Source organism: Staurois parvus, unplaced genomic scaffold, assembly GCF_062004578.1.
Source record: "Staurois parvus isolate SC_StPar_1 unplaced genomic scaffold, SC_StPar_1.0 ptg000438l, whole genome shotgun sequence".
Lineage (NCBI taxonomy): Eukaryota > Metazoa > Chordata > Amphibia > Anura > Ranidae > Staurois > Staurois parvus.
In genome coordinates this window covers 1808966-1830394 of record NW_028318234.1, presented here as the reverse complement: position 1 = coordinate 1830394, position 21429 = coordinate 1808966, and the positions used below count along the sequence as shown (strand labels likewise).

At 41.7% G+C, this 21429-nt stretch overlaps 1 protein-coding gene across 1 annotated transcript in view; it reads right to left on the bottom strand.

Annotated features, from left to right (window-relative positions):
• OXCT1 (3-oxoacid CoA-transferase 1) overlaps positions 1-21429 on the bottom strand; it is a 171848-nt gene that overhangs the window by 82778 nt on the left and 67641 nt on the right. Inside the window, exon 7 of the mRNA XM_089687812.1 lies at positions 1707-1767. Coding sequence (XP_089543938.1) covers positions 1707-1767 — 61 coding nt within the window. The remainder of the gene's footprint in view (positions 1-1706; positions 1768-21429) is intronic.

Below are 21429 nucleotides of genomic sequence, written 5' to 3'. Positions count from 1 at the left end.
AGGAAATATCCACTCACATGAGGAGGAAAAAAAAAAAAAAAAGGAAGATCATCATGTGGAAGTAAAATGTGCCCCAACTGGTAAAAAGCCATCTTCCCTCTTTCTGTGGCCTATGGTAAGAGGTGAAGGGGTAAGGGCTAAAAAACTAAAAAGGACCCGCTGTGAGATGTAATCCACTTGCATCCTTGTTATCTGAGCAGTGATGGGCCAACCTACTACAGGTAAAATGTCTCCTAGGACAACAAGGAACATACTTCGGAGACATTTTGACCCAGGAAGAACGTCAAGCGGGTTGGTCCATAACCACTCAGATAACGAGGACATCCAAGATCTCATCTTGCAAAGGGTCCTATGAGTTTTCAGCCCTAGACGCTGCACCTCTTACTGCAGGCCATGAAACAAGGGAGGAGGACAGATTTTCACCAGATGGGGCACAGGTCTTACTTCCACATGCTACTCTGACCTTTTTAATGCAAGTGGATTTTTTTTCTTAATGAAAATGTGTTTATGATTGACATTTCATTAGTGTGGTGTGCACTCTGATTTTCCCTACATAGAGTACGTGGACAAATGGTTCACCACCAGCAGCCAACCCATCAAGTCTTTTCTATTATAAGCACAGAAAGGATATTATATGCTTTGATCATTGGTTTATAGGATTTTTTCTTGGAGGATTTTTGCCTTTTCCCTTCATCGTCTGTCCTGTCTGTGATATACTCTCTAGCAGTTTAGAGCTGCATCGTTACTACATCTTTGGTTGGTGCGCTTACGTAATGAAGATGATAGGAAGAAATATCAGCAGCACCCCAATTAGCTCTTCTTCACTGATTAATAAAAATACTGCAAGAAGAGCTAATTGGAGTGCGACTGATGCTTCTTCCCATTTAAATAAAGAGTGAAGATGGGTTGATTGCTTGTATCCATGTGTAGGAGAGGCCAGTCTTGAGCAGAGATATGGATCTACATGCATCTCTGGGTATTATTTGTATTCTTGACCATTTTTGAAAAGAGTGTAGTTTTTTTGTACAATATTTAACATTATAAAAAATATGACTTCTCAGAGACCGTCTAGTGATGAAAGTGACACATACTCAGGTGCAAAGATTTCACCAGCACAGTCAGCCCAACATTGGGTAAAAAAAAAAAAAATCATACATAATGCCTGCCAATACCAATATTGGCTAATAAAAATTTGTAGTCAGGAAAAAGATACTGCTGAATTGGCACAACTTTGGAGGATGGCATAGAACACAGGAAGGAGAAAACGGTTTTGTTACTTTAAATGTTCTTAAAGCAGGATTTTGAGAATTGGGCAGCTCACAAGATCTTAAAAACAGGCCCGTCTTACCTGGCCAACACACACACACACACACACACACACACACACACACACGTTTGGACATTTTGGAGGAACATAAAAAAAAAAATAGGGGGGGGGTTTGAAGGACTAGAGGCTTTGACAACACTGTCGAGAAAATTTGTGCTCCCATCTAACGATGAAAAGTATCCACCATTCTCCGAGACCACCAAACTCAAATTTATAAGGGATTACAAAATATATTCAGACAAAAAAACTTTCCTGTCAGATGAAGCCTGCTGAAGAGATCTAGCTGTCATGAAACAGGGAACTGAATAAAGTCATTCCAGCCTAATACAAGCACCACTGAACTCACAGGCAGGTAATGCAAATAAAAAGCAGCACCTACCTCCACCACCGTGACTTGGGCCGCTTTACACATCGGCTGGTTGAAATTTCTGGCAGTTTTTCTGTTCAAAATGGGAAAAAACAAAAACACACAGTATAAGAGCACAATCTCAACAAACAAGGAAGCAGCACTTGGAAAATCAAATTCATTAGACATTTGCAAACCAAGCCACACAAAAATTCTCCAGTTAATACCATCCAAGTGTAAACAAATCGAGTAGACTTTAAAATGAGACCCTGTCACCAGCTTCAAAATGCACAGAAAAAAAAAACCTAAATTATAACAAATAAACAGAAAAAAAACGCAAAAAAAATGCTTACTTGTAGCGAATTCTTTCCCATAAAAAAATTTTTATTCACTTGCAATGTGAACTTTCTAGAAGATTCAACTACTTCAGGAACAGCCAATTCCGTAGCACAACCTCCCTCCTTGCCCTCTGCTATTCTGAGAAAGTCTGGCAGCACAGTAGCTAGCACTTCCGCCTAGCAGCATTAGGGTTGCTGGTTTGAAACCCAACCATGACACTACCTGCCTGGAGTTTGCATGTTCTCTCTGTGCCTGTGTGGGTTTCCTCTGGGTACTCCAGTTTCCTCCAACACACCACAGACATACTTGGTAGATTAATTGGCTCCTGTCTAAATTGGCCCTAGTATGTGTATGTATGAATGTGAGTTAGTGAACTTAGATTGTACACCCCTTGAGGGTTAGGGACTGATGTGAATGTACAATATATATCTAAAGTACTGCATAAATTTACTGTGCTATATACAGTGGATATAAAAAGCCTACACACCCCTGTGAAAAATGTCAGGTTTCTGTGATGTAAAGATAGATAGATAGATAGATAGATAGAGACAAAGAAATTATTTCAAAACTTTTTCCACCTTTAATGTGACCTTTAAACTGTACAACTCAGTTGAACAACAAACTTAAATCTTTTAGGTGGAGGGAAGTAAAAATTAAAAATATGGTTGCATATGGTGGAAAAAGTTCTGAAATGATTTAGGTTTTGCGCATTTTTTTTACATCACAGAATCCTGACATTTTAACAGGGGTGTGTAGACTTTTTATACACACTGTAAGTACCTGTAATAGTAATTACAGTCTGTGCTGACGCAGCTCCTCTGCCCATCTCTACATAACCTTTTATGTAGCTGCCCAGTAAAGAGGGAAGGGGAATGCAGTAGAATGACACTTGAGCGCTAGAACTGCTGACATCTCATCCAAGATGGAAACCACCATCTCACGGCTTTTGGATGTCTACATAGGAAGGGGGGGGGGGGGTTACAGGTAAATAAAATGCATAAAAACACAGTAAAAAAAAAAAAGGGCACATTATTTTGAAGGTTTCCTTGTTTCAAGCAATTTTGGGACATATTTGCATCTCAGCATTGAATCTCAGCATTGCTAGACTGACAGGTTAAACTGCCATTTATTTCATATTTAAAACACAGACACAATGCCAGCTGTGGGTTTCAACAGTTTTGGGTGGGTTAGATAGACACCTGAGTTCCTATCCATTTGGCTCCAACATCCATTCAGTTGACTCAAGGTTCTTTTGAGAGCTGCTTTGCCACGCACAGCAATAATCAAGCAGTCTAAGGACTCTCACCATCTCCTTTCTCTGCAGAGTCTGTTCTGCAGCATGGATGGGGTATACTAGGGGTAACAGAGATTAAAAGAAGCAATATACCGTATATTGTACTAGTGACCCTGCAGGGGAGAGAACAGGTCAATACTGAAATCTGTTCCTGTTCTGCTGGGTCATCTTCTGTGGGTCCTGCACAGTTGTATGTTAAGCCGAAGGGTTTGTTGATAATTCAACAGGAGGAGCTGGTAATCCAAGTATCAAATCTATAATGTGGGGCTAAAAAACTCCTCCCCCTAAAAACACAATCCACTTGAATTATATATATACAATGTGTAAAAATACGTTAATACTCTCAACTAGAGGACACCTTCCTCCTATGGAGGGGTATCTTTTAAATACACATTCCAATATTAATAAATATACATCTTCCCCCTCTCAATAAACCATTTATCATATATTAGTGAAATCTATACCACTGAATGACAAAATATATAACCAAATATAGATTGTGCAAATTGTACATAAAGTGCAATCCCAACCTGCAAGTCCTTGCAAAAGTGCAAGCAGAACTCTACAAACCAAAACTGGAACAATTTTCAGTTTTTATGTTCCAGCTTTCTTCAGTTAGTCGAGTTCAGCTTTCTGGTTTTACTGGGGAAATACTGGTGGAGTGAAGGGAGGAGATATTGGAGCTCTGAAAACAAGCTAAGAGATGACACGAACGATCCGAGGAACACAGTGGATATTGCACAAAGCACATATGACTCGTCTGTAAAAAAGGGGTCCTGAGACTCTGGTGAGTGCAGACCTAAAAGGTGGGGTGGGGGGGGGGGGTCGACCACGAGTGTTAACCAGAGGAACACAGCACCATTCATGTTGGTTAAAGAGCACTTTGGACTGCACTTAGTAAGCACTTTTGCAGAGACTTGAAGGTTGGGATTGCACTAATTTACAAGCAGAATGGTTTTTATGGCAAGAGAGACATATTTGTGTTGATTTACTAAAACTGGAGAGCGCAAAATCTGGTGCAGCTTTGCATTGAAACCAATCAGCTTCCAGTTTTTATTGTCAAAGCTTAATTGAACAAGCTGAAGTTAGAAGTTGGTTGGCTATCATGTACAGCTGCACCAGATTTCGCAGTCTCCAGTTTTAGTAAATCATCCCTACTATCTAACCTTTTCCTGCTTGCAAAGGTCTTTAAAAAAATATACACCTACACTGCTCAGTGTAGATTATTGGCCTGCTGGGAGGAGTTGAAGTAAAAAGTGTAGATTTGTAGGGAACATCTAGAAATGTGAATTGTACCCAAGCAGTGAAAAAAAAAATGTACATTTGGCCTGAATTTCTCTTGGTATGTGAAGGTGCCCTGGTACACCTGTGCCTACAGCTTCATAGCCTGGTACTCCTCTGCCTACATCCTCATCTGCAGTGTGAGATGCCCCGTGGCCTCTAACTGCTTGTCTCAGTAGATTTGATGAGGTCAGTACTGGGCTCTTCACTGCCTGTGACACCCCCACGCAAAAGATACATGGTGCAAAACTAGGCATGATTAAAAAATAAATTAAATATATATATATATATTTATTAACATCGGGTGATAGATCAGCTGCAGGAGCCCACAGGGGATACTGGCAGCTACGTAGTAGTCATTTGTCCTCTACCTGCCCTTTTTCAGTAAAGTTCCTTTTTATCGCCCATAAGCATGCATGGGAGTTTAGTAATCCTGGAATAGCCAATCAAAATGGCCAAAAGGAATAGAACCCAGGAGAAGATGTTCATGCCAGCAAGGGAGCTTGCAGACATTACACGGCTGGAGGACATGCATAGGCAATTCTGAAGCTTGCAGACCCAACGCAATTGAGGATTGTGTATTGGCGGAGGAACCCCTGCAGAAACATCAAATACCTCTCTACCCCTCCCTCCACTCACAGAGGAAGAGAGCAGACCACCTTCTGTTCCAAGTGATAATACTTGAAAAGCAAACCTCCTCCCAGGATCATATGACTGCAACTCATAATGCCAACTAGAGTCTCAGTAGCTGGCAAATGTGATCACATGACCCGATTTTAGAAGACTATTTTACGGTACTTCTAGAAAACAGCATGAGGTTTTATAATGCATCTATCAGGAGCTTTCCAGATCAACCATGTTTATTCTGGTGCTAGGATTTCAGCTTGAAGTCAGATCAAGATGACAGCCCCAGAGCCTTCACTTTCACAAAACAAATCCGTAATGGCAGTTCCAATACTTTCATCATGACAGGTTCTTTTTTTTAAAGAAAAAAAAAAAAAAAAAAAAGGTATGTGAAATGTCTTCTAGGACACATGAAGTAACACAGATGAAGACTCGTGATGAGCTGTCTAGTGTGATCAATGATCTGTTCAGCAGCACATGATACAATTCAACCGTCATTTATTCCCAACAGAGAAAACAATCAGACTGAATCAAACCAACTTTATATAATATAGCACATGTGTATATAATACATAAGCCATTGTCTTCGTCAAGCAACCTCAATTTAGTCAAAGATTTTTTTTACCCAAAAAAAACACCCATTAGTATCGAATCATTTGGTTCATAAAACTGCTTATTTGTGATGTGAAAACCCAACATGCCTTACTGCCCAAGTGCAACCAAAAGGAAAAACAGAAAGATCAGAAGACCATACATAACTTTCAGTCATTTGGATGTGTCCCTTGTGCTGATTCCTCTGCGATTAGTGAAAATCTTCCTAGGTAGGTCATGAGGTCTTTACTCGACCCTCTCCAATTGCTCAGCATAGTACTGGCCTGCAGAAGCACATGTGCATAGCCCATTCATTTACATACACAAGGCTCACTTTTGAAAGGCATCATTTAAAGTTGAACATCAGGAATTCAGCCAATTTGTAAAATGTTTTGGATTAGAGGTTAAGGGTTAAGCCCAACAAGATGCATTCCACCTCGTGAACTCATCTCTTTAAAGTGGTTGTAAAGGCTGAAGGTTTTTTATCTTCATGCATTCTATGCATGAATGTAAAAAAAAAAAAAAATCTTTTATGTGCAGCATCCCCCTCCCCCCTAATAGTCCCCTCTTGACCCAACAATGTGCACTGGAGTCTCAGCTATCCCAGGACTCCCTCTCCTCACTGGCTAAGACAGCGGCGGAAAGCACTGGCTCCCGCTGCTGTCAATCACAGCCAGTGAGCCAATGAGAAAGAGAGGGGGCAGGGACGAGCTATGGCTTAGTGTGTGTATGGACACACGGAGCATGGAGCTCAGGAGTGTGCTTGCTCGGGTGACCCCATAGCAAGGCGCTTGCTATGGAGGCACCTCACAGGAGGGGAGGGGCCAGGAGCGCCGGTAGGGGACCCGATAAGGAGGAGGATCAGGGCTGCTCTGTGCAAAGTCACTGCACAGAGCAGGTAAGTATAAGACTTTTTTTTTTTCTATAAACAAAAAGATGCCTTTAGTATCATCACTTTAATGCACATTTTTATTCTGAGTGCCAGGGGACACAACTTCCAGCACTCCAACACTGGCCACCCTGGTCTCAGCTCCTGAGGCTGCAGTCACTGTAGCCAACCCTCCCTTCCCCCTGCCCAATTAAATGAACACATTCACAGAATACAAAGGCTTCTGTAAATGGGCAGCAGAGAGGAGTGGCAGACAGATCACAGGTGTGAGAAAGCAGCATCTCACCTTTTAGAGCCTGAGAGTGTAGTGATAGCTGCACTCCTAGAGCTCAGTAAACCTGTTAGATGTAAATTAAAGTCTAGAAGGTGGCATGTACCTCAGTGCATTTAACTCCTGGTATGCCAGCACATTTTACAAAGTGGCTGAATGCCTTGAGTTCAACTTTAACCTTCCAGCATGTCTTTGGAGTATAGAAGGAAAGCAGAATAACCAGAGGAAACCCATGTGAATACAGGGAGAATATGCAAACTCCATGCAGATGGTGTCTTGAGTGGGATTGCAAACGAGGACCGTAGTGCTGCAAGGCATGTACACCACAAAGCCAATGTGCTTCCTTTGACAATACATTCAGTGATCAAATGTTTTTTCTTGGCTAGTAGTTGCATGGAGGGGCCCAAACATTGGTCTATGAGATTTTCCACTACTTAATAAAATGACCCATAAATGTTCATGTTCAAAAGGATGTCAGTCTACAGCCCCATATAACACCGGTGGTGCACATGGCACGCGGCAGAACATGTGTGACGACACCCTCTACTCCATAGCACCAGTCTACAAGAGGAAAGGCCACAACTGAAGAAGAACTCTTTAAAAATACAAACATTTACTGCCGAAGTTAATAAAGCTACTTGGTAAACAGACTTTTCCTTGCAGCAGGCCACTGACAACTCAGATGCCCAAACAGAAATTAACAAATCAATGCAGGGAGTCTGCATGGAACCCGAGAGGAGCAACTTGTGCCAGAGGCATCTGTCAAGAGGCTACGCCAGGCCGTGTTTCCCTGGTAACTATGTTATCTACATGAGCCGAACCTGTAGGAGACAGTTGGAGGGGGGGGAGGCTAGGGGGAAAAAAAAAAATGTAATACTACAGCTAACAGTCATGCAATAGATCTGTACTGAAAGGGCAAACCAGATCGAGTGTTAAAGGTTTTGAACTCAACTTCCCACAGACTTAAACAGGCATCACTCCGAGTCAGAGTCAGCCTCTCAACCGGCATGGAGGGACCCTGGGGGGGGGCTTTCTGGGTCTTAGGAACCCCTGATAAAGGATTACTGTATCTACAGCACACAGTATATTATCATGATGGTCAGTAGAATGCTCCTTACATTTACATTTGTGCACATTGGGATGGATGTTCCCTTACAGAGAGCTAAAAAGATTATTGCTGTCAGTGGGGACTTATCAGAGGAAGCAATTGCTCAAGGAACCCCCAACAATCTCTGGAGGAACCCCAGAGTTCCACGAAACTTGGGTCTCTACATTATTTTAAAAACAGGAGGTTGTTCATCACTAGATAGTAAAGCAGAGCTTACCTTTCTCAATCAACATTAATAAAAAATAAAAAAAAAACGTGGTTCTGAAGGCTTCCACCTTAATGCATTAACTTCAAAAAATAAAAAAAATAAAAAAAACAAAAACCCACCACTCCAACTTTCCCATCCCCCTCCCAGCTTCTTGAGACATAGGCAGCAGTGGGAGTCATAGGCCCACAGTGCTATCAGTCAAATCCTGTAAAGAGAGAGCGGGGGGAGGGTGTGGCTGAGCATGGACGCACACAGTCTGTACCGGGACCATGCCTGCACAAGTGCTCCCATAGCATGGGGCTTGCCATGGGAGTACCACAGACAGTGCCGACAGGGGACCACCGAAGAAGAGGTCAAGGACAGCTGTATGAAAAAAAAATAGTTATATATGATAGGATAAGAATATATTATATGAATCTAAAACTCACTATTAGAATCTCTCTCAGAAGGTATAGTATATTTACTGGTTACTTTTTACATTTCTTCAGTTGCATTCGGTTTTCTGGCCTAGGCCAAATTTATGTCATGTCCCAGGAGTACTCATGGGCATTTTATCCCCCCCCCCCTGTATCTGGGAGGAGGCAGTTTCAGCTTTTTCAGCCAACACCCTCCTTCCTCCATGCCTGAGCTAAAGGCAGATAGATTTGAGGAAGTAAATGCTTTTTGTGAATCAGGAATCCTCTGCCCTTACCCAAAGATGGCTGCTGCTAGAAATGCTAGGCAGGCATTTTTAAAATAATGCTCAACAAACAAAGCATGGAGACATAGATGCATGGGCAAGTTTGAAACCACTACGTTTAATATTCAGTGCAGTTTGTGATGTCCAGATGCAGTCATCAACGGATGCAACTGCTGACCTCCATGCAAAAATGCCAACTTCCCCTCCTTACTTATATAGCACCATCAATTTACACACCGCTATTTTATATATTATATTTATACACACACACAGCCTTGACAAAGTATTCATACCCCTTGAAATTTTCCACATTTTGTCATGCTACAACCAAAAATGTAAATGTATTTTATTGGGATTTTATGTGATAGACCAACACAAAGTGGCACATAATTGTGAAGTGGAAGGAAAACGATAAATAGTTTTCAAAAATGTAGCTGTCCCCAGTTGCTTCCACTTTAAGTAGCAAGGAAATTTCACAGATGGACTTCTTGCACAGGTGGCAACCTATCACGGTACCAGGTTTGTAGAAGCAGTAGTCATGCCTAACACACACACACCACTTTATTAGGTACACCTGTTCAATTGCCTGGCAACACAATTTGCTAATCAGCCAAATACATGGCAGCAACTCAATGCATTTCAGAATCTAGACGTTGTGAAGACAACTTGCTGAAGTTCAAACCAAGCACCAGAAATCGGTAAGAAAGGAGATTTAAGTGACTTTAAATGTGACATGAATGTTAGTGCCAGATGGGCTGATCTGAGTATTTAAAAAACTGCTGATCTACTGGGATTTTCACCCACATCCATCTCTAGGGTTTACAGAGAATGGTCTGAAAAAGAGAAAATATCCAGTGAACAACAGTTGTGTGGCCTTATTTATTTCAGAGGTCAGACTGATTCTAGATGATAGAAAGGCAACAATAACTCAAATACCGACTCGTTACAACCAAGGTATGCAGAATACCATCTCTGAATGCACAACACGTAGAACCTTGAAGCATATGGGTACAACAGCAGAAGACCACACCTGGTAGAAAGGTGTACCTAAGTCTGTGAGTGCTCACATGTATGTATAATATATATATTAATTAATTATAGACTCGTTCGTGTAACATCAATAGTTGGGAAGATACTAGAGAGTTTAATAAAAGAACACAGATGATTTCTTGCTGGAAACAATTTTTTTTAAAGCAACAGACAGCATGGATTCATGAAAGAAAGAAGTAGCGGTGGACGTGGTATACTTGGACAGAGAGGTGGAAGTGGACGTGGTATACTTGGACAGAGGGGTGGCGGTGGACGTGGTATACTTGGACAGAGAGGTGGCGGTGGACGTGGTATACTTGGATTTTGCAAAAGCATTTGACACAGTTCCCCACACACAGCTAATGTGTAAGGTAAATCTACAGGCTTGGAAAAATCTGTATGTAAATGTATTGAAAAACTGGCTAAAAGATCGTATTCAGAGAGTAGTGGTTAATGATTCATACTCTGAATGGTCTAGGGTTGTCAGTGGTGTACCCCAAGGTTCAGTGTTGGGACCCTTACTTTTTAATATATTTATAAACAATATAGGGGCTGGGATTAAAAGTACAGTTTCAGTCTTTTGCAGATGACACCAAGCTGTGCAGTGGAATAACGTCCTTACAGGATGTCTCCAACTTACAAGCCGACCTCAATGCACTGTTTAATTGGGCAACTATGTGGCAAATGAGGTTTACGGTTGATAAATGTAAGGTTCTGCACTTGGGGGATAAGAATATGCATGCATCATACATACTAGGGGGGTACAACTGGGGGAATCAATGGTAGAGAAGGATCTGGGGGTTCTGGTAGATCACAAGCTTAATAATGGCATGCAATGCCAAGCTGCAATTTCTAAAGCGAGCAAAATCCTCTCTTGTATTAAAAGAGGTATAGACTCCAGAGAGAGAGATATAATTTCCCCCGGTACAAATCATTAGTAAGACCTCATCTGGAATATGCAGTTCAGTTTTGGGCACCAATTCACAAAAAGAACATTGGGGAACTGGAGAAAGTACAGAGAAGGGCAACCAAACTGATAAGAGGCATGGAGGAGCTCAGCTATGAGGAAAGATGAGAGGAACTGAATTTATTCTCTCTTCAGAAGAGGAGATTAAGGAGGGGGACATGATCACCCTCTAGGGCGGAGCCTAAACATGGCGGCAACGGAGGGCAAGATGTGAGTGCTCTCCGATAACCTCCAAGTTGACCATCCCGAGATCCCCCATGGTGTGAAGTTCGGAGCCCTACCTGATCGAGGAGGTCTCCAAAGGGGGAGAAGCCGGAGCAGTGAAGGGAGAGCGGGCACGGAGCTCCGGGAGGTGAACAAGCGGCGGGGATCCGAGTGCAGCTGTCGGGTTGCCGGGGCAACGGAGCAGTGCGGCGTGAGCACGCTGTTGGCCGCAAAGGATCACTGGGAAGCAGAGACGCCGGCTGGTTACCTGACAGGAGAGGGGAGACGCCGGACCAATCCCTAAACCTGCTTGAAGGAAAGGGGAGGACCCTGAATATGGCGGTTGTGGGGAGCGAGTGGCACTAGCTCCTTGCTGGGTCCCGCTTCCCGATCCACCCAGCAACCCTCACTAGGAGCTGACCCACTGAAGGCTGGAGGGCTGGGGACTTTAACCCGGAGAGCTAGAGATAAGAGCTGGTCTGAGGCTGCAGTGACATGCCGGTTTTTCCCGGCGCTATATGAGTGGGAGATCCGTGCGGCTGAGAGGAGAGGTGACGCTGTGGGAGCACGTGGCCAGCTGCGGAGGATCTCTGGGGGAAAGAGGAAGTCGGACGGCTTCCTGATAAGAGAGGGAGCCACCGGCTCACAGCTGCCTGTACCCCCCTGGCGGGCTGTCCGATCCTGGGTCAGGGAGACCCATGAACACCAGCAGACCCACCCTGCTTACCTGTGACGAACCCTAAGGAGAAAGAAAGAAATACAGCATCGGAGACCCAGAGGAATCCCCCCCCAGGACTGAGCAGCAGCGAAGGCTCTCCACACAAGCCTGGAGCCACAGTCCTGAGAAGGGAAGGGTGAGTGAGAGCTGCTGGAGGCTTATTGTGTTGTGGACCCCTGAGTAACATAGGAGAACAAGGGGTGAAGGAGGGGAGGGGAGGTGTCCTAGGAGAGTAAAATATATAGGAATAATAGCAAGCCTATCAAGATTTACAGAAGATATGAAGAATAAAGGTCCCAAGGGAGCAGGGCTCAAAGGGTCTCAAACAGGAACAATAAAGAAATTTACATCATATGGAAATACTACGCCAGAAAGGGCCCAAGGCGCAAGCGCAAAAGGGGAAATGGACACTAGTTCAGGAAATAGTCCTAGATCACTGGGCATGAATAGCAGCTATAGTCAACAAATAGTGGATGGCTTAGGAAAAAAAGAATCTGACAGTGAACTACAAGTACCAAATAAGGAGATGATAGAAATGTTTCAAAATTTGGAAAAAATGATAAAACATGAAATGACAGCTATTTGAAATGATTTAGGGCATCTGCTATCAAGAGTGGAAGAAACAGAGGTGAAAGTTAAAACCCAGGCCCAAAATATAGATAATCTAAGGAAAAAAATAAGTCAATTGGAAAATACCCAGAAAAAATTGATCTATAGGATGGAAGTTCAAGAAAATAAAGAAAGAAGGTGTAACCTTAGAGTACGAGGAATCCCAGAGACTGCAAAAGGGGAAATACTATATGAACTAGTTAAAAAAATTCTAAATTCCATAAGAGACAGACCTGAAACAGGCGGGATCAAGTTAGACGGAATGTTCAGAATAGGAAAGCTCAAACAGGCTACTGAGAAGGAAAGACCGAGAGACATAATTGTCCAGTTCCAAAAATTTGTGATTAAAGATGAGATTTGGAAGAAGACCAAGGGAAGATCATTAATTAAGTATGGAGATCTGACTATCCAAATTTATGCGGACTTAACAGCAGAGACCCTATGGAGAAGGAGATCCTTGAGACCCCTATTGGAGCAAATGAGAAAACAGAATGTGCAGTATAGATGGGGTACCTCAGCATCTTTAATTGGTTGGAAAAACGGGGTCACAGCTTATTTGAGATTTAATAAGCTGCAAGAGACTAGGGTCTAATAAGAGGAGGTGTATTAGAGGAAAGATAGACAGAATTAAGAAGGATGGAAGAAATACAGTTTACAACATATAATGTGAATGGGTTGAACTGTCCTGGGAAAAGATTTAAGTTGTTTAAAGAGTTACATCATAGGGCAACGTCAGTGGTATTTTTACAGGAAACACATTTTGAGATAGAATCAAACGTGAAATTAAAATCCAAATATTATCCAACATGGTATTACGCTGACTCTCCAATTAAAAGAGCAAAAGGGGTGGCAATAGGGTTGGCAAAGAATATGAGATTTGAGCTGGAGGATAGAAGGACCGGAGGGGAGATTCCTGTTCCTGAAAGGTAAATTACAGGGAATCGAGTGTACGTTAGCCAATATATACAATATATATTGTCCTAACAAAAAGCCGGAGATCTATTTGAAGGGTCTGTTGAAAAAATTAATAGACTTCAAAAAAGGGCATTTGATAGTAGCAGGAGATTTAAATCTCTGTATGGACCCACAAAAGGATACATCATCCCCTGTGCAGAGAGAAGGTGGTAGGTCTCTGAGAGCTTTGAAAAAAGCGATCCACGAGTACCAACTGGTGGACACTTGGAGAATAATGCATATGAAGGACAGAGACTACACCTTCTTCTCTAATGCACATGAGATATACTCGAGACTGGATTATATTTTAATAGATCATCAACTTATAGAACAATTGGTTAAAATAGAAACAGAGATGAGTACATTCTCGGATCATGCCCCAGTTATAATGAAAATGGGATGGGGAAGACGGTAGACGGGAGGCCTAGGATGGAGGTTAAATGAGGCCCTTCTGTTGGATGAGGATATAGCTCAGAAGATCGGGGAAGAGATCAAGGTATATTTTAAGGAGAATGAGACAGGAGGTATCGACAGCCACAGTGTGGGAAAGCTACAAGGTATATATAAGAGAATCCTGATTGCGATGGGAGCAAGGAAGAAAAGAGAAAGAAGAGAGAGGGTTAGTGGGCTCTTAAAAGAAATCCTGGATTTGGAACAGATACAAAAGAAGAAAATAAGAGAAACAAGACAAAAGTTAATGGATAAAAAAGATGAGTTAGAGAGATTGATGGATGAGGAGAGGAGAAGCGTATATAATAAAGTATTAAGTGAGAGATATAGATGGGGAGACAGACCAGGAAAATACTTAATGAGAGCTCTGAATAAAAAGAAAAATAGAAACTATATAGAAAAGATAAAAAATCCTAAGGGGGAGTTGGTTCACTCAACTAAAGAGATTATTAAAGTGTTCACGGAGTACTATAGAAAGTTGTATAATATTAGTCCCCAAGGCTCTCCAAAAGAAAATGGAGAGGATATCAACAAAAAAAGGATGATATATTTAAAAAACGCAGGATTACCAAAGTTAAGTGAAGTACAATTGAACTCCTTGGATGCCGAAATTTCCCAGGATGAAATAAAAGCAGCATTAAGAAGTACAGGGGGCGGAAAAAGTCCAGGACCGGATGGGTATACAGTAAAGTACTATAAAAAATATAGTGAAATATTGTTACCTAAGCTGAAGAAGTACATGAATGATCTGGGAGGAGGGATGGAGGGTAGAAGAGAATCTCTTCAGGCCCATGTTGTACTCATTCACAAGGAGGGAAAAGATCCTTCTTAATGTTCCAGCTATAGACCAATTTCATTATTGAACACCGATACCAAGTTGTACGCAAAGGTTCTAGCAAATAGGCTGAAAGATCTAATGCCTGAATGGATACATGGAGATCAGGTGGGTTTTGTCCCAGGGAGAGAGGGAGAGAGGGTAGAGATAACGGGTTGAGAACTCTGATGCTTATCCAGAAAAGTAGAAAAGGGAAAGCCCCGGTGGTACTCTTGTCGATCGATGTCGAAAAGGCGTTCGATAGAGTGGATTGGGGCTTTATGATGGACAACTTAGAAGTGTTGGGGATTGGAGAGAGAATGCGTGAGTGGATAGGTAAATTATATAGGGAGCCCTCTGCAATTATTACGGTAAATGGGGAGAGGTCGGAATCCATTGGGATGTCCAATGGAACAAGACAGGGCAGCCCACTGTCCCCCCTGTTGTATGTTTTGTCATTGGAACCTCTGTTGTCAATGATAAGGAATAGCAGAGCGGTAAAGGGAATCCAGATAGAAATTATAGAACACAAAGTAGCGGCCTTTGCGGATGACCTATTGTTTTATGTAGGCAACCCCTGAATAACTCTACCAAACATAATGATGATCTTGAAAGAATATGATGAACTATCAAATTTAAAAATTAATCCAACAAAACAGAGATCTTGAACATCAACATATCAAAGAGTGAAAAGGAAAAGCTACAAAAAGAGTTCCCCTTTATATGGAGAGAAAAAGATTTAAAATACCTAGGAATAAAACTTGCTATCTCATATAAACAACTGTATGGATTAAACTATATTTCTTTGATAAATGAGATAAACGAAGAATTAAAAATATTAGAAGGAGGAAACCCATCATGGATAGGACGTATAAACCTAGTTAAAATGGCAATTATACCTAAAATACTGTATAGGTTCCAAATGGTTCCAATCAAACTCCCAGAGGCTTTTTTTAAGATAATAAAAAAAATGTTAACAAGACATATCTGGAGGAATAAAAAACCAAGAATATCATACGAAACACTGAGTAGGACTAAAGAGAAAGGGGGAATGGGACTACCTGATGTCAAGAGATACTATAAAGCAGTAATTTTAGCAAGAATCTATGATTGGACATTTAACCATAACGGGAAGAGTTGGGTAAAAATTGAAAATGAACTGAGTGGAATTAGTTTGGGTAAGATGATATGGGTCCCAGCACATTTTAGAAGAATTAAAGAAAGCACAAGTATTTACACTTTAAATGTCTTAAGGGTATGGGATAATTTACACAAAAATATGAAATGGGAATTCAACTCCATATTAATGCCTCTTGCAAATACTGAGTATTTCCCACCAGGAAAGGATGAGATATCAGGGAGATGGTTTAAAAGGGAAGATATTCAACTGAGAGATGTACTGGTAGAGGGGGAATTGAGACCATTTAAAGAATTAAAAGAGAAGGGAGACATTTTTATTGGAATAGATGAGTGGAAATATCACCAGTTAAAATGTTTTATTGAAAAGCTACCAAAACCCCTAAAAATTAAAAAAGGAGTGGAATATGTTTGAAAGGTTGTTAGAAACACGTAGAGATGGGAAACATGGTATTGCTAAAATTTATAGAATACTCACAGAATTAGACACAGACACAAAGTTTTTTTTTATAACAAAATGGGAAAGAGATATGGAGGTGGTGTTAGATGAGGAGCAACAAAATAAGATATTTAGACTGATACACGAGAATGTTAGTATGAGAGACGCTGAGATTAACTATAAGTGTTTGACACGATGGCATATTACACCGAGCGTTGAGCACATTCAAAAATGTGTTGGAGAGGATGTGGGGAGATGGGCACGGTGTTTCACATATGGTGGCAATGTCCGAAAATTCAGGTTTTCTGGAAGACAATAGTTAAATTAATAGAAATAATAACTGGAAATGACATTGGGTTAGACCCAACATTGTGCCTCCTACATAATGTTGAGACAACAGTAAACAAATATAAAGAATCAGGCATATGGTACTATTTAAATGCTGCAAAAGGGTTGATACCCAAGTTCTGGCAGAAAACAGAGGTGCCGAAGGAGGAAGACTGGATCAATAGAGTAAATCAGATTAGTAGAATGGAAAAATCTTACTATATGCAAGAAGACAGGTTGGGAATATACTATTCGCGATGGGAAAAAATCAGGATTGAAAGAGAAATATAGAAAATTCTAAATTAGGAAGTTATTCAAAGTTATTGGACCTCGAGAGATTGGAGAACTTGCAGAGGGGAGGGTGGGGGAAGGGGGGTAGGAATGGGTTGGGAGGGGAGGGAAAGAAAAGAGGTAATTAGAAGGGGCAAAGTAGAAATGTAACGATTATTTATATGTATTGTGTCTCTTCTTATGGAATTTTGTAATAATATGAAAAATTAATAAATATTTAAATTTAAAAAAAAAATAAAAAAATGGGGGGACATGATCAACATGTATAAATACATCAGTGGTTCATATAGTGAACTCATTGTAGAGTTATTTACCCTGAGGTCATCACAGAGGACAAGGGGGCACTCTTTACGACTGGAGGAAAAGTGGATTGCTTTAAAAAAAAAAAAAATGTATAATCCTATACCTACAGTTGATCCAGAGGAAGGCAAACAAACCCAGCAAGAGCATGATCCAATTTGCTCCTGCAAGGGAAAAATTAATCCTTCCTGTTCTCACCCCCCCCCCCCCCCCCCCGCGAGAGGGAATCTGATATTCCCTGGAACAAATTTACCTATAAATGTTAGTATCCAGTTATATTCTGTGTGTATAGGAAAGAATCCCTTCTAAAAAAAAAATATATAAAAATAAAATAAAAAAAGGCCTGTATTCTTTCCTCAGGGGGATCAGGAAGGATTTTTTTTCCCCTGCAGGAGCAAATTGGATCGTGCTTTTCTGGGTATTTTTGCCTTCCTCTGGATCAACTGTAGGTATAGGATTATAACTTTTTTTTTTTTTTTAATGGTTCAACTAGATGGGACTTTTTTCAGCCAGACTACCTGTAATGTAATTATGTAACTATGCACACACTGCTCAAAAAAATTTAAAGGAACACTTTGAAAAACACATCAGATCTCAAAAGGGAAATATATCATGCTGGATAACTATCTACTGATATGGACTGAGTAACGTGTTAGGAACGTTAAGGATGCTCCATCATTTGATGGAAATGAAAATTATCAAAACTACAGAGGACTGAATTCAAAGACACCTGGAAAATCAAAGAGAAAAAATAATGCACCAGGCTAGTCCATTTTTCTGAACTTTCATTGCAGCAATTTAAAGTGGTACTCTGTAGTCTGTATGGCCCCCACGTGCTTGTATGCATGCCTGACAACGTTGGGGCATTCTTCTAATGAGACAACGGATGTTGTCCTCGGGTATTTCCTCCCAGATCTGGACCAGGACATCACTGAGCTCCTGGACAGTCTGAGGTGCAACCTGGTGGAATCGAATGGATATCCCAGAGGAGTTCTATTGAATTTAGGTCAGGCAATCGTGGGGGCCATTCAATGGCATCAATTCCGGCATCCTCCAGAAACTGCCTGCATACTCACGCCACATGAGGCTGGGCACCAGGAGATACCCAGGACCCACTGCACCAGCATAGGGTCTTGACAATGGGTCCAAGGATTTCATCCCAATATCCAATGGTAGTCAGGGTGCCATTGTCTAGTCTGTAGAGGTCTGTGAGTCCCTCCATGGATCTGCCTCCCCAGACCATCACTGACCCACCACCAAAATGGTCATGCTGAATGATGTTACAGGCAGCATAACATTGTCCATGGCTTCTCCAGACCCTTTCACATGTGCTCAGGGTGAACATGCTCTCATCTGTGAAAAGCACAGGGTGCCAGTGGTGGACTTGCCAATTCTGGTGTCCAATGGCAATCGAGCTCTATGGTGCCGGGCAGTGAGGACAGGGCACACTAGAGGACATCGGGCCCTCAGGCCACCCTCATGAAGTCTGCTTCTGATAGTTTGGACAGAGACATTCACACCAGTGGACTGCTGGAGGTCATTTTGTAGGGCTCTGGCAGTGCTCATCCTTTTCCTCCATGCACAAAAAGGTGCAGATACCGGCCCTGCTGATGGGTTAAGGACCTTCTACGGCCCTGTCTAGCTTTCGTAGAGTAACTGCCTGTTTCCTGGAATCTCCTCCATGCTCTTGAGACAGCAAACCTCCTGGCAATGTCACATATTAATATGCCATCCTGGAGGAGTCGGACTGCCTGTGCAACCTCTGTAGGGTCCGGATATCGCCTTATGCGATCAGTAGTGACACTGACCCTAGCCAAATGCAAAACTAGTGAAAGAAAGAAAAGATGAGTAGGGAAAAAAAAAATGTCAGTGGCCTCCACCTGTAATATACACATAAATAAATGATGTAGCGCTTAAACATAGACAAAAAATGATAAAGTGACCCCCAAGTGGAATAACTGTATACTCATTCCTAGCATAAGCCTTTAAATAGTGAAGCAATCCACATGTGCAGGAACAAACCAAAGTCCTTTATCCACACAGGCACTGCAAACAGTACACACGAGAAAGTCCAGTGATCCGTGTCACATTCCTTTTATGCATGCAAATCAAAGGAATGTGTATGAACCCACACACCCTCGAATGTGATCCAGTAACGGCTAAAATGGCCTCTCACCTCCAACCTGCGACCCTGCAGGGCCACAGCGCTTTTTGTAAAATATACCACCACTAGAACTAGGATGGGCTCCTCACGATTGTGTGACTTGAAAATGTTTCCACAGGACACAGCTTCCACCTCTCCTCTAGTATCCTTGCGGGCCAATGAGCCAGATGGATCCCAGCTCAGATCCCCATAAGACAAAAGAAGACATCCTCCATAAAGCAGACCGTTTATTTAAAACATTTTAAAAAAGTAAAATACAAACTCACATAAGCAGAGTTTCATACAGCGTTTTCCCCATATGCTGGGTGTAGGCATAGACCTCAAAGGGTGTTCCAAGATGGCGCCACGCCGGAAGTGCGTCACCACGTTGTACCGTCGACGCGTTGCGTCACGTGACCTCGTGACTTCATCAGGACACCCTGATGAAGTCACGAGGTCACGTGACGCAACGCGTCGACGGTACAACGTGGTGACGCACTTCCGGCGTGGCGCCATCTTGGAACACCCTTTGAGGTCTATGCCTACACCCAGCATATGGGGAAAACGCTGTATGAAACTCTGCTTATGTGAGTTTGTATTTTACTTTTTTTAAATGTTTTAAATAAACGGTCTGCACTATGGAGGATGTCTTCTTTTGTCTTATGGGGATCTGAGCTGGGATCCATCTGGCTCATTGGCCCGCAAGGATACTAGAGGAGAGGTGGAAGCTGTGTCCTGTGGAAACATTTTCAAGTAACACAATCGTGAGGAGCCCATCATAGTTCTAGTGGTGGTATATTTTACAAAAAGCGCTGTGGCCCTGCAGGGTCGCAGGTTGGAGGTGAGAGGCCATTTTAGCCGTTACTGGATCACATTCGAGGGTGTGTGGGTACATACACATTCCTTTGATTTGCATGCATAAAAGGAATGTGACACGGATCACTGGACTTTCTCGTGTGTACTGTTTGCAGTGCCTGTGTGGATAAAGGACTTTGGTTTGTTCCTGCACATGTGGATTGCTTCACTATTTAAAGGCTTATGCTAGGAATGAGTATACAGTTATTCCACTTGGGGGTCACTTTATCATTTTTTGTCTATGTTTAAGCGCTACATCATTTATTTATGTGTATGTGAGAATCACCTATTCGGTATAGGATTGGATGTTAGCAGCTGCTGAATATCTAGTGTGAGATAGATATATTTTTTTCCCACTACCGTCTTACATAAGATTTTGTATTATATTGTGTATACTCCACCTGTAATACCATTCCTGTTTTGGGGGTTGTCTCATTATTGCCCATCTAGTGCATCTGTTAATCAGTTTCAGCTGCTTTGGTGATAAATTAACAACCCCCTCTGCTACTTAATTGACCAAATCAATATCCCAGGAGTTTAATTGACTTGATGCTATACTCGGATTAAAAAGTGTTACTTTTACTTTTTTTGAGCAGTGTATTTAAAAGATAAAATCTCTCTATCTAATCACATTCACATCAGTCCCTAAACCTCAAGGAGCATACAATCTAAAGTCCCCAACTCACATTCATAAATATAGTATACATATTAGGACAAATTTTAGACAGGAGCCAATTAACCTAGCAGCATGTCTTTGGAGTGTGGAAGGAAACCAGAGTCCCCGGAGGAAACCCATGCAAGCATGTACAGGTGAAACTCAAAAAATTAGAATATTGTGCAAAAATTCATTTATTTCAGTAATGCAACTTAAAAGGTAAAACTAATATATGAGATAGACTCATTACATGCAAAGCAAGATAGTTCAAGTCGTGATTTGTCATAAATTGTGATGATTATGGCTTACAGCTCATGAAAACCCCAAATCCACAATCTCAGAAAATTAGAATATTGTGAAAAGGTGCAATATTCTCTGCTCAAAGTGTCCCACTCTAATCAGCTAATTAAGCCATAACACCTGCAAAGGGTTCCTGAGCCTTTAAATGGTCTCTCAGTCTGGTTCAGTAGGAATCACAATCATGGGAAAGACTGCTGACCTGACAGTTGTGCAGAAAACCATCATTGACACCCTCCATAAGAAGGGAAAGCCTCAAAAAGGTCATTGCAAAAGAAGTTGG